Genomic DNA, 13421 nt, shown 5'->3' with positions numbered 1-13421 from the left:
AATATTGGCCCAAGAAAAAATTTTAACTGGCGCATACCCTCTGCTTCTGCGATGAGTCGGATCGTAGCAGCACGCGTTACCCTAATCGGGCCCATAAGCAGCACCTGCTGGGCTTGTCAGGCACACGTTGTCAAGTGTCAACGCACCCCACCGCCCCGAACAGCCCGGCCCGATTCAGGAGGCCGGCTTGTATGATTCCAGCCCACTCGAGCTTATAGGCCCACAGCATCTCAGCCCACTTGAGGTTCTGGGCCCACTTGCGCTTCCCGCCAGGCTGCCTCCTCCCTTCCCGCCAAAACGGCGCCTCTTATCCCCCTCTTCCCGCCACTCTGCCAAACCCTCCGCGCCTCCGTCCCCTGTGCCGCCCTTCTCTGTTTCCCTCCTCCTTGCTGCCGCCGCGGCCGCCCCCACACCGCCTCCGGGATGAAGAACCCGGACTTCGCCGCCGACAAAGGTACGTGTTGCTGTGGCAGCGGCCTCCTGAATCCTGATGCCCCTCGAACTTCTCCGGCCTTCTTCGTTTGCTCCTGGAAGGTTCTAGAACATTCTCTGACGGCCCGTTGGTTCTTGGTGTTTGATTTGCGTCTCCAGCGCTCGCCAAGGACTTCCTGTCCAACTTCGCTGACCCGCGCGGCGAGCCCAAGTACCTGAACATCCTGGTAATTGATGAACTCTTCCCCGTGCTGTAAGGCCGCCTTTTCAAGATCCGGTTTCGTTTCGTAATTTCACTCTGATTTCTCTCTCTGGTTCCAGCAAGATGTCGCCAATCGGAAGATCCGGGCGGTCCAGATTGAGCTGGACGACCTGTTCCATGTACTAATTCCTTCTCTTAACAACACCCAATTCCTTTCTTTTTCCTTCTACGAAATTTGTGGATGCAAGATGTCATTTCGGGTGCGAAATGTTTTTTTTTTGCGCTTGCAGTATAAAGATGTGGATGAGGAGTTCTTGCAGCGGGTCACCGAGAACACGCGGCGCTACATCGGTATTTTCTCAGAGGCCATGGATGAGCTCATGCCCGAGCCCACGGAGGCATACACCGTGGATGAGGACCGGGACATCCTGATGACGCAGCGTGTGGATGAAGGGGCAGACGGTGGCGCCGACGGCACTGACCCACTCCAGAGGATGCCACCGGAGATCAAACGATTCTTGTAAGTAGACTGGTCCTTAATTTTGCCTTGGTGCTCTGGACTTCGATAAATTGGTAAAAAAAATGGGCCTGTGGTTTATGGTTAATGTAGAGTGGAGAGCAAATAAATTGGTAAATGGGCCTGTGGTTTATGGTTAATGCAGAGTGGAGAGCAAATTCCATGTTATGAAGAAGACAGAATTACTGATTATACTGCATAATTTGAACTAACCTTTTCCCTCTAAATTATGCTGTGAATCTAAGCATTTGATCTGGTGTGATAAAACATGTTAGCACCATTAGCCTCTTGAGTGGTTCAGATCTTAGAAGCATGTCTTGCAAGCGTGTGCTTTTGTGGATGTAATATGCCAGCTAGATATGAATATTTGCATCTTATACTTGCTCAAATTTTCTTAGTGCTGTTGTATATATGCTTGGAGCTACCTAATTCTGTACATCTCATTGGAACTGCGCTCCAATAATTTGTCCTGTCGATCCAATTATCTGTCTTTGTTGATGTTTATTTAAAAATGATTATGTTTTGGCATTGTAGTGAGGTTTACATCAAGGCATTCTCAAAGGTGACTCCACTCACCATAAGGCAAGTGAAGGCATCCAACATCGGGCAGCTTGTGAAAATATCTGGAATTGTGACTCGCTGCTCGGATGTGAAGCCCCTGATGCAGGTTGCTGTTTATACATGTGAAGAATGTGGTTTTGAGATATACCAGGTACTTGATCTCTTTTCAGGCTTTCCTTTTGATTATAGCCCTGATATGTTGAACTTCTATAATAAATTATTTTAGAGCAGTTTGGGATAAATCCTGAGACATGGTAGAATGTACTATTATCTGTACTGAGGTTGCAAACATTAGCACTTTGACTCTGTTTCTAAGTTCTATTTGGAATGATTGAATGAATGTTCAAAAACAATTGTTTTGAATTTGGCAGGAAGTGACTGCTAGAGTCTTTATGCCTCTCTTTGAGTGCCCATCTCAAAGATGCAAGCTGAATAAAGCAAAGGGGAATCTAATCCTTCAACTGCGAGCATCAAAGTTTTTGAAATTTCAGGAGGTACTAACCTTTCTTCAAATCTGGCCAAACATGGCTATCTTGCTTCAATGAAAAAACCAGCCCAAACATTGGCATGTTTTAGACTCCCCTTCCATAATACTACAACATTGCCTTGCAGGTGAAGCTTCAAGAGTTAGCAGAGCATGTACCAAAGGGCCACATCCCTCGTTCTCTGACTGTTCATCTAAGAGGAGAGCTGACTAGAAAGGTAAAGCAAAATGCAACCTTTTTATTTCACTTTGGACAGTTGCCATTGCATTATTTTGTTCTCCGACTGTTCATCTAAGAGTTAGCTTTAGAAGGAAGTTGCTTTTAGATTTCTGCTTTTGCTTTACTAGATTCAGTAACTAAACACTCTCTTAAGCATTAAGGGTTCACTAGAGATATGTTATCATGATCAGGTTGCACCTGGAGATGTGGTTGAGATGTCAGGCATTTTTCTTCCCATGCCATACTATGGATTCAGAGCGATGCGTGCAGGATTAGTTGCTGATACTTACTTGGAAGCAATGTCTGTCACGCATTTCAAGAAAAAATATGAAGAGTAAGTCATGTTAGGCTCATGCCGTTCATTCCATTTGTCTTCAACAGCTGTCTGATTAGTGACTGTAAACTATTGCAGATATGAACTTAAAGGTGATGAACAAGAACAAATTGATAGATTGGCTGAGGATGGTGATATCTACAGTAAGTTGGCAAGGTCCCTGGCACCTGAAATATTTGGCCATGAAGACGTAAAGAAAGCACTGCTGCTGCTGCTTGTTGGCGCACCCCATAGGAAGCTCGGAGATGGCATGAAGGTATGCATGCTGCTATGAATTAGGATGGCATGCATTTCCCTCGCAACCTTTCCTCTCTCCAACTGCTCACATCTTAATATTGATTGTATAATGTAAATGTACAGATCAGAGGAGACCTGCACATATGCTTGATGGGAGATCCTGGTGTTGCAAAGAGTCAACTTCTGAAGCATATCATAAATGTTGCTCCAAGAGGAGTGTATACCACTGGACGTGGGAGCAGTGGTGTTGGTCTTACTGCTGCTGTCCAGAAAGATCCAATTACTAGTGAGTTTGTCCTCGAGGGTGGAGCACTGGTAAGATTGAGACCCTATGATTACATCTTTAACTCTTTTTCCCTTTTACTGAACTACAGGCCTACTTGTTGATGCTTTCTCAAATGAATATATGAACTTTGCTCTTCAGCCCTGATTATAGCTGTTGAGACTGTAGATCTTTCTTTTTTAAATCAAACCAGCAGTTGAGATTTCATACCTGTTTTGCTGGTAAATATTCCATTTCATTCTTTTGTAGAATTATCACCTTAGCACAATAAAAATAGTTATTTGGTGTAATGCGCAGGCATGCAATCCCACTAATGACAAATCTCATAGCGCAAACTCTTGGGTTTCAGGTGCTAGCAGATATGGGTATTTGCGCGATAGATGAGTTTGACAAGATGGAAGAGTCAGACAGGACAGCAATTCACGAGGTGATGGAGCAGCAGACAGTTAGCATTGCCAAGGCTGGCATCACCACCTCTCTCAATGCAAGAACTGCAATCCTGGCTGCTGCAAATCCAGCATGGTAAAATCTGTTTTGAACATTCCCCTTTCCCAAATGATATAAAGGAAAATGACAATGATCGTGATAATTGCAATTGTTTTTAATTATTCAGGGGAAGGTATGACATGAGGAGGTCTCCAGCTGAAAACATAAATCTGCCTCCAGCACTTCTGTCTCGTTTTGACCTCCTTTGGTTGATCCTGGATCGAGCAGACATGGAAAGTGATCTTGAAATGGCAAGACACGTTGTTCATGTGCACCAAAATCTTGAATCACCAGCACTAGGTTTCACACCACTTGAACCACCGGTTCTTAGGCAAGTATAGTAATCCTAAAGTTGCATTACATGTATTGTCCGAATTTTGTTGTTGCATTTCCTCAAAAAGATTTCATAGTTGCATTACCAACACTTAAGTGTCAGGTAGAAAGCAATGCAGTAAAATTCAGAAAATTATAAGCTGACACTGAAATAAAATTAAATTATGGCTTACTATCTTGGCTCATAGTTTACAATTTAACAATCTTGATCTCACCAGAGCCTACATATCTGCTGCGAGAAGAGTCATCCCTTCTGTTCCTCGAGAGCTCGAGGAATACATCGCAACTGCATATTCCAGCATCCGCCAAGAGGAAGCAAAGTCAAATGCACCAACCTCCTACACAACTATCAGAACACTCCTCAGTATACTCCGCATTTCTATTGTAAGTAAATTTCAACTGTGTTATCCTTTCTTTTTCCAATTACTAACATGTAACATATCTCAGTCTGAACATGATGTTGCTTGTTTATTGCAGGCCTTAGCAAGGCTTAGATTTTCAGAAACTGTGGCTCAGAGCGATGTCGATGAAGCACTGCGACTGATGCAGATGTCCAAGTACTCATTATACTCAGATGACCGCCAGCGGTCTGGCCTAGATGCGATTTCTGACATATATTCCATCCTGAGAGATGAAGCGGCCAGGACGAGCAGCATGGATGTGAGATATGCTCATGCTCTTAACTTGATCTCCAGAAAGGTATCGTTTCCACATACACATACTGGTACCAGTGCCACATCTCAGAATGGCTTGATTGCTGACAAAAACTGGCTTGTGCTCAAATGTTTGTGAACCACAGGGATATAGTGAGGCTCAATTGAAGGAGTGCTTGGAGGAATATGCATCCCTGAATGTGTGGCAGATCCATCCGAACACCTTCGACATCCACTTCATTGACGCCTGATGAGAAGCTGAACCCAGTCACCTAACATTCCATCATGAGCGAAAGGATGGAATATCAAGAGTTGGTGCTTTCAAATTTGTGACCAGAGTGATGAACACCATTGATAGAGCCCTAACAAGATCGAATAGTTCTAGTGATAGTGAACAACAAACCATCTCATGATATCAATGATGTAATGCTGGGCTTAAAGCCTGTGAGAATTGTACCAGTAGAGCCATTGTTCTTGTCCACCTAATGAGTAGCCTAGTGCTTTTTTTCTTCTTGCAATCTCCTTGTTTGACACTGAAGTGTATGAAACATGAAAGCCTTACTGTCTCTGTTAAGGTTTTGGTTGCCAAGCACACACACCAAAAGAGTTTTTTTTTCAATTTTTTTACTGGACATACAAAGTCTTTTGGTGGCTCATGGTGTGTTTGATTTGAGAAGTCAATTCATCATGGGTAAAATGATCCATCACGACATTTGTCCATGAATTTTGGTGGGGCAACTTCATTGCTCATGTTCATGTATACACTAAACATGGGCTTTTGAGGAATGATGTGAAAGATGAACCCTTCCTATTCCTAAAACCAAACAATATTATGAGTAAAATGACCATCACTGTCCCACTACTGACTCCTCAGACCAAAGGCACCATTCAATAATTGCTGGTGACAACCCTCCCAAGACAATGAAGTATTTAACAACATAAAAGTCAAATAATTTTAACACCAACATGCCACAATGCTTTCAAGAGGAATTAGTCAACTAATTTGTTCTATATTCAGAAGAAGAGACACAGGAACATCCGCTTTCTCAAAACTGAAACATCCTATAGCAATTGCTTACAGAACTTACTGGTATGAACAGGAAGTACAACTTACCAATATAACATACAGCCCTAGATTGTAAAGTACATCAATATGCAGGATCCCATTTCAGCATCTTAGCATTCAAGCACCAAAGCTACTTCAGCCTCTAAGAACTAAAGTTACAGCAAAGGCCAGCATCACATCTTGTGGTCGCTATCATCGGACTCATCATGCAGGTCTGTAGCACTGCCATTTGATACAGCACCTGCTCCTTTCCGGTTGATGTCGCTGAAGGGTCTCTTCCTTGATGAGGATGGTTCGAAGGAATCCATCTCCCTGCTCTTCTCACCCTCATCAACAGCCATGTCATCTTTCTCTTGATGAGCACCAGCTGCTGGTGGTGGAGGTGGCATCATGTCAATTCCACTGAGTCGGCAGAAGACTTTCTCAACTGTTTCAGTTATCTCTTTCCCTAATCTGCCATGGTCAAGTATCAGCTCCCAAACCGCCTTGGAAGCTTTCTCAAGGACTGGAGTCCTGCATTGCACAAAACAGTTAACACTGCATGTTTTGATGAAACATTCCTTCTGCTTAAGATGAAAAAAAGCTGGTAATGGGGCTGCAAATTGTGTGAAATGCGGAACATGTAGATTTGGATTTCCCACAATACAAAGCATCGGAACAGTCGAAGAACAAGTAAAATCATGGAAACTAGATCATTACTATGTTTCGAGCAAGCAGTGATGAGCAGATGATATGGTAGGGAGATAACTAACCATGGAGATCTGTGTACGAAGTCAAACCTATACTTTTTTTTCTAGGGGGTAAAAAAAAAATTCTACTGAGCATCAAAACAATTGATAACCTACAGGTAAGCAATTTGAGGGCTAAACGCCAAATAGAAACCAAGTTGTACTGTTCCTGAGCACAATCTGTTGGTTCAATGAAATGCAATATTAGTGAGTCAGAGAAAAGATAAGAGCTTACTCCAGTTCTTGTCGAAGTGCATCAAACAACTCCCTCTTGGTCTTTTTCTCAGCTCCAGGGGTATTCAGTACCTTGCTTTGCTCCACCATCATCATAGTGTTTTTCTTCATATCCTCCTGAAATCAAATTTAGAAAGTTCAATGCCAAGTTTCCACTTCCCACTGCTCCACTAGTTAGGTGAGTCTGACATAGAGCGATGCCAAGAGTGTGAAGAAGGGTATGTATTACATAAGACACTGCAGAAATGTCTCTATCCAACATTGATATGAAAGACCCTGCTGTACTATATATCTATACAATGCACAGTTGAAAGTTTGAAACCGTATGCATAAGGAAAGAATAGGAACAGTTTCCTGAAACGTAATGTTGATGAGAGGGAAAAACAGAATGAAACCGACAAGGAAACACCACGTGAAAAGTGACGCCAAAAGACAACTAAATATCTAAATTCTCATGCAGACCAATCCTGAAACGTCATGTTGATAGGAGCGGAAAACAGAATGAAACAAACAAGGAAACAACACGTGCCAAGTGACACCAAACAACAACTAAATACCCAAATTTCTCATGCAAACCAATCCTCAAAGCATCATGTTGATTGGAGGAAGGTAAAACAATGAAACCGAAGAGGAAATGACACGTGCCAAGCGAAACCAAAGGGCAACTAAATATTTAAATTCTCATGCAAACCAATTCCTCAAACGTCATGTTGATAGGAGGGAAGAACAGATGAAACCGACAAGGAAACCGACAAGGAAACAACCTGCACCAATGACACCAAAGGACAAATAAACACCAAATTCTCATGCAAAGCAATACCCTGTTTAAAGGACTCTTGGGACATGCAAAACGGCCTAACATGAACGGGAACCAGAGTCAAACAAAGAACTAAAACTCTTAACCTAATCATGGTTTTAGATCGCCGGCTAAGGTGTTTAGCGGCAGGACTACCATTACGGCGTTTAGCGGGCTACAACCGGCATTTAGCTGGCTATAGCGGCTTTAGTGGGCTAAATGGCATAGCAGCTGCCCTTCCTAGCAGCTATACCCGGATTTAGCAGCAGCTATAGCCGACTATTTAAAACAACCTTCAAATAATCCCACCAGTTCAAAAAATCGCAGTCACCCTGGATTAGCAAAGCATGAATTCAGACCATCCCACGAGGCACAGCGCAACAGAGCCACACTACCAGCATATCTGGGTCTCACCACCTTAAGCTGGAATTGATTACCGAACGCATAATGCATCCTCATCATACAAACAATTTCTACTTTTCTAGCACACTAGTAAAAAAGGAGCAAAAGAATAGGTGGTCTCAAAAGGGGCAGCAGGGGATCGGGGGAGGGAGGAGGCGTGCACGCACGTTGGCTTTGAGCTGGGCGATGATCTTCATGCGGAGCGCGTCGATGCTACCGTCGTTCTTCAGCGACTCCAGCACATCCTCCGGCCGCACCACCTTCGACGACGACCCCATCCCCTCCCCTCCTGTTCCACCCCCAAATCACCCACACCCGCCGCCTCGCCCGCGGAAATCCCTAATCGAGCTTCGGCCTCGCGGGAGGGATCGTATCGTGGGGACCCTCGCCGGAGATCCGGGAGTCGCCGGGCGGAGACCACGTGGGCTAGGGTTTGATTTGATTTCTCTCCAGTCTCCGTAGGTTCGAAGAGAAGAGAGGCGAGACCGAGAGTAGAGAAGAACACGAGATAATCACTACCCCCGTGCTCTTCTAGTTGGAGGTAATAAATGACGAGACTACCCCTGCCCCAGCTCCACCTGACCACTCTGCCTTGGTCTAATCGGCAGAGTTCTGGCTCACATTATGGGTTAATTGATCACGCCATTGCAAATTTGCAACTTCTGAGCTACGCTATTAAAATTGCATATTCAGAATAATGCAATTATAATTCGTTTGAAGACTGAAACATACCATTTTCTACATCTCCAGCAACCTTAGGCTCGTATGCACGCATTCATATTTCCGTATAGATCAAAATATTTCTCTACGATCCGTGCATCGGTGGCTATTGGCGGTATTTGGTATTCCGTTGAGGGTCTGACGAAGGAAGGGGAAGGGGAGGAGCACGGCCGTGCAGCGGTGGCTATTGGCGGCGGAGAGGAAGGGAAGGAGCACGGGAGGAGGGTAGAAGGGAGAAGCAGTGGCAGCGATGGGGGAAGGGGAGGAGCACGGTTGCACGGCAGAGGGGAGAGGGAGGAGTAGGGCTGCACGGCTATGGCGGAGGGGAAGAGGAGGAGCACGGAGAAAGGGTGGGAGGGAGAAGTAGCGGAGGCGGAGGATGCGAAGGCGGAAGTGAATGGCGCAGAGGAGGCGCTGCTACCCAGCGGCCGCAGATTCCACTAACGTCGGTGGCGGTGGAGATGGTGGAGGCAGAGCGGGAGCAGGCGGCTGGAGGAGCTTAAGGCAGTAGAAGCACAGACGCTCGTTCCCGTCAGCGACGTATCGATCCTCTACGACGGCGGCACCACCGTCGCCGCAACGTCGGGCAGCGCGCGTGGACATGGTCGCCGGATAAAGAGGAGCAGAGGAGGAGAGGATAAGAAAGGATGGAGGAAGGGATGACATGTGGGGGCGTATGTCAGTGGGTGAAGAGAGAATCATAGCAAGGGTACTTTGGTCCATGCGAAAATACAGGCCTGCGCATGGGCCTAATGTCGCAAGAGATGTAGAAAATGGCATATTTCAGATTTCGATCGAATTTTACTAGCATCGTTCCGAATACACGAATTGTAATGGTATAACTTAAAAGTTGTAAATTTGTAATGGTATGGATCCAATTAAATCTTTTATAAAATAGCTCTTCCTTTGACTTCAATGCTGAAGTAATTTTTTATAAAGCTGAAGCTACTTGGAAAAGTATTTGACAAAATGGTTTTTCAAAGTAATATGGAAAATTTTAGGAGCACATAATGCTTGAGGAGGGAAGAGAAGATAGTGAATACTTTTTTTTTATCTCCTTTTCTTGTTTTTGCGCTTCTCCCCGATTTGGTGGGGAGCCATTTTGAAGTTGCCCTTTGGGTAGAGCTTCATCAAAAGCAAATAGAGAAGTCCTTAGAGAATCCCCACTGACTAAGGTCTATGTTATCCTCAAGAAATATTTATATTCAAAGACGGAGTTATCCTCAAGAAATGCTTATATTTAGAGACGAAATGATAGTTCTAGAGAATATGCTCACATGAACTGTGGGCACCAGATTTCGGCCTCTAGTTGAGTCTTACTCCCTTTTTCCTCACAAAGAATAAAGTTATAGGGTTCAAATTTTATCCTATAAATAATGCAATTATAGCCTTTTTGTTCTAACTTGTGGAGCCTATTTAGACTTTAAACTTCTGTATACACTGTTAATGTATGTTTCATTTTGTTATTTCCAAAATACCACATCATCTAGAGTGTTTTTTTTTATTTCATAGGAAGCGGATGCATTTAATCGCACTATGATGTTGTCAACAAATGTATCATATAAATTATGCAGTGACTTGCAGTAAAACTAGTCTTGCTAATGAAACTAGCCGAATAGGATATGAGCACACTGTATAAAAATGGAATCGAACAATATCCAATGATTTGAAAAGAATGCAAACATGTGAAACTGAAACTCTCTCCATTGAGAGTAACCTTAAGCGTACGACTACGTGACAGCTAGTTTATTATGCATGCGCAATAAATTGTATCTGGTTACCAAGATGCTATCTGCATGCATGTGGGAATTCTTCCTTCGCCACTAATAATTTGTTATAGAATTTCTAGCATTACGGTGGGTGTGACATACGTGGGTCCAATTGGATTGCAACCTAAGATTGCCACATCTAGAATTTCTAGCATTATGGCAGGTTCGAGGTCCACTCCAACTTTAATGTGTAAAAGCTAAATTGGAAAAAAAAGAAGATCTTTCATGCTAAGGGGGTGTTTGGATCCGGTGATTAATTTTTAGTCCGAGTCACATTGGATGTTTGGATACTAATTAGGAGGACTAAACATGAGCTAACTATAAAACTAATTGCACACGAGATGAACCTATTAAGTCTAATTAATCCATCATCAGTACATGTTTACTGTAGCATAATATTACCAAATGATGGACTAATTAGGTTTAATAGATCCATCTCGCGAATTAGTCTCCATTTATGCATTTGGTTTTGTAATTAGTCTATATTTAATATTTCTAACAAACATCCAATATGACGTGACTAAAAATTAGTTCGGAAGATCTAAACGGCCCCTAATTCTTATTGTGGTGGGTGCGACACACGTGGGTCTAGTTGGATTGCAACCTAAGATTGCCACGTCTAAATTTAGTCGGCCATAAGTAGATAATACCACAACTCAATATATCTAACTTTTTAGGGCAGTCCCACCTAAGACACTACTAGCAGTTTCTATATTTGCCATATCACATAGATATTACACATATAAACTACACTTCTAATGAATAGTTTCTTCAAAATAAATTGCTATCTAATCATATCTCTTCTCTCTCTTTTCTCCCTCTATCATCTCTTTTTTTATCTTGGTTTCCGCGTAGATATGGTTTCTTGCATGAGATACGATTTCTTCATATTTTTCCTTCTCTCTTCGTTAACTCTCCGCCACCTCAGCTTTTTCCTTATATGATAATATATTTAATGCTATGGAAATCAGCTGAGTTGGAGGCTCCTATTCTTCTTCGTAGAATTAAGTTTCTTGTCCCACTTTTTTCTAAGATTGAATCATCACTTTTCTTAGCACAAAAGCATGAAAATTAGCTATCTTAATTAATAATAGTATCGCCCCCTTTTTTCCCTATCAAACGTGCCCGTGAGTCACTAGCCAGCTCCTACATTCGTGGTGGGCAGAGACGATTGGGCAGCAAAAAAGAGAGAGTACTACTGTTTTGACTTGCGGCAGCACAAATCGCGCACAGAGCGCTGGTGATTGGTCGGTCAGATTGCGAGTCCCTATAAAACTCTCTCTTTTTTATTGGTATTGGCTCACCTCCTCTGACCAAATCTCCAATCCGAGCAGCACCCATTCCCAAGCATCACCCCTTTTTTTCCTCCTGCAAAGAGGAATACGATTCAGCTCAGCCGCTTAGCTCACCCCAGCTCCACCTCCAAGAACAAGATCTGAAGTTGCCAGGCAGGAGCAGGAGTCAACTCTGCAGTCAAGCAGGCTCTCCCTCTCGCAAGCAGTCAAGCCCGGTCAGCAGCCATGAGTACCATGAAGTTTTGCCGTGAATGGTAAGCCGCTGACTGACGACGACGGCGCTGGCGATGTCGCCTGCTCTTCTGCCTTCTTCAGCTGGGGGTTCGGTAGTGACCATGTCTTTCTTGGCAGCAACAACATCCTGTACCCCAAGGAGGACAGGGAGCAGAAGGTGCTCCTCTACGCCTGCCGGAACTGCGACCACCAGGTTCTTCCTTCTCTCTCTGTCTCCTCTTCTCTCCAGACCGTCATCCTCTTGAGCTTCTTCTTCGATTCGTTCGGATCTCTCTCTGGAATCTGGAGCAAGATTCAGATGGGACGGGCAGCAGCTATAGGTAGATTTAGGAGTAGACTGATGTGCACGATTGAAATGAAGAGGATATACTTACAGTTTGAGGCTTTGAGCTGAGTTTTGATGGTCACCTAGTGAGGCTGCTCGTCAATTTGCGATGTGGAACAAGCTCTTGGGTTTTGGTCTCTGCAGTTTCTGAAATCTGAATCCTCTCATGTGCTGGCAATCTGAAATGCTCTGCTGAAACCGCCGCAGGAGATCGCGGACAACAACTGCGTGTACCGGAACGTGGTGCACCACAGCGCCGGCGAGTTCACCCAGGTGCTCCAGGACGTCGCCGGCGACCCCACGCTGCCCCGCACCAAGGACGTGCGCTGCGCCGTCTGCGGCCACGGCGAGGCCGTCTTCTTCCAGGTCGGCCATCTTCTCATCTTTTTCTTCTTCAGAGACCATGGCAGCTGAACATACTTCTGAGCTAGCACATCGTCTTCTTCAGAGGCCATGACCGAAACTTCTGACCAACGAGACCTCACCATGGCTCTGGGTTATCTTTGTTCTGCAGGCCACTGCGAGGGGTGAGGAGGGGATGACGCTCTTCTTCGTCTGCTGCAACCCCAGCTGCGGCCACCGCTGGAGGGAGTGAGGAGCTGATAAACAGAGCAAAAGGATCCCTCTGCTGCAATAGCCAGAGGGGCATGATTTTTGAAATTTCCACCCAAGAAACCTGCCCATGGTACCATGAACTGATTGTATCTTTCAAGCACATTAACAACTTCAGGAGGGAGATAATCAGGTGGCCCACTGGGATAAATTTCCCTGTGGTTCATTTGCATCAAAGAAAGGATGAGATGAGGGCAATTTGGATTTTGGTTGCTGTTTTCGATTTCTTCTGCGGTTTTGTGGTAGTTTCAGTAGTAAGCAACAATGTTCTCAAGTTTCATCCGCTCGAGCAAATTAACCATGAACTGCAGAAATTGGTTACAAAGTTGGTTTGCAATGGCTGTTTTCTTGAACAGCTATATAAGTAATTGTTTTTCGCTAGAATGGCCATCCAAACCAAGAGCTAGCTCAAATGCAGGACTGCAACTGCATTTGAGCTACTGGAACATTCTATTCTGGTATGCCTTTGAACATTCTATACCTGGTGACAAATTTTCA

At 44.2% G+C, this 13421-nt stretch overlaps 3 protein-coding genes across 3 annotated transcripts; 2 read left to right on the top strand and 1 right to left on the bottom strand.

Moving 5' to 3' along the window:
* Positions 1–340: 340 nt before the first annotated feature.
* Positions 341–5331, top strand: LOC112886378 (DNA replication licensing factor MCM7). The gene is made up of 15 exons (XM_025952272.1): positions 341–454; positions 592–659; positions 754–813; positions 925–1154; positions 1686–1863; positions 2084–2206; positions 2325–2414; positions 2608–2750; positions 2829–3006; positions 3111–3302; positions 3620–3792; positions 3884–4087; positions 4308–4473; positions 4567–4788; positions 4889–5331. Exons 1-15 carry the CDS (start codon positions 424–426, stop codon positions 4991–4993), a joined length of 2163 nt encoding a protein of 720 aa, XP_025808057.1. The 5' UTR covers positions 341–423; the 3' UTR covers positions 4994–5331.
* Positions 5332–5732: 401 nt separating this feature from the next.
* LOC112883804 lies at positions 5733–8717 on the bottom strand. Its single transcript, XM_025949036.1, has 3 exons — positions 8136–8717; positions 6772–6887; positions 5733–6321 (listed from the first exon to the last, which is right to left on the bottom strand). The coding sequence occupies exons 1-3, from the start codon at positions 8244–8246 to the stop codon at positions 5982–5984; spliced, it is 567 nt and encodes a 188-aa protein (XP_025804821.1). The 5' UTR covers positions 8247–8717; the 3' UTR covers positions 5733–5981.
* Positions 8718–11625: 2908 nt separating this feature from the next.
* LOC112884916 (DNA-directed RNA polymerases II, IV and V subunit 9B) lies at positions 11626–13307 on the top strand. The gene is made up of 4 exons (XM_025950549.1): positions 11626–12006; positions 12104–12179; positions 12519–12677; positions 12826–13307. The coding sequence occupies exons 1-4, from the start codon at positions 11978–11980 to the stop codon at positions 12904–12906; spliced, it is 345 nt and encodes a 114-aa protein (XP_025806334.1). The 5' UTR covers positions 11626–11977; the 3' UTR covers positions 12907–13307.
* Positions 13308–13421: the final 114 nt, after the last annotated feature.

This window comes from Panicum hallii, chromosome 3 (assembly GCF_002211085.1).
Source record: "Panicum hallii strain FIL2 chromosome 3, PHallii_v3.1, whole genome shotgun sequence".
Lineage (NCBI taxonomy): Eukaryota > Viridiplantae > Streptophyta > Magnoliopsida > Poales > Poaceae > Panicum > Panicum hallii.
This window is presented reverse-complemented; position numbering and strand designations above follow the sequence as displayed.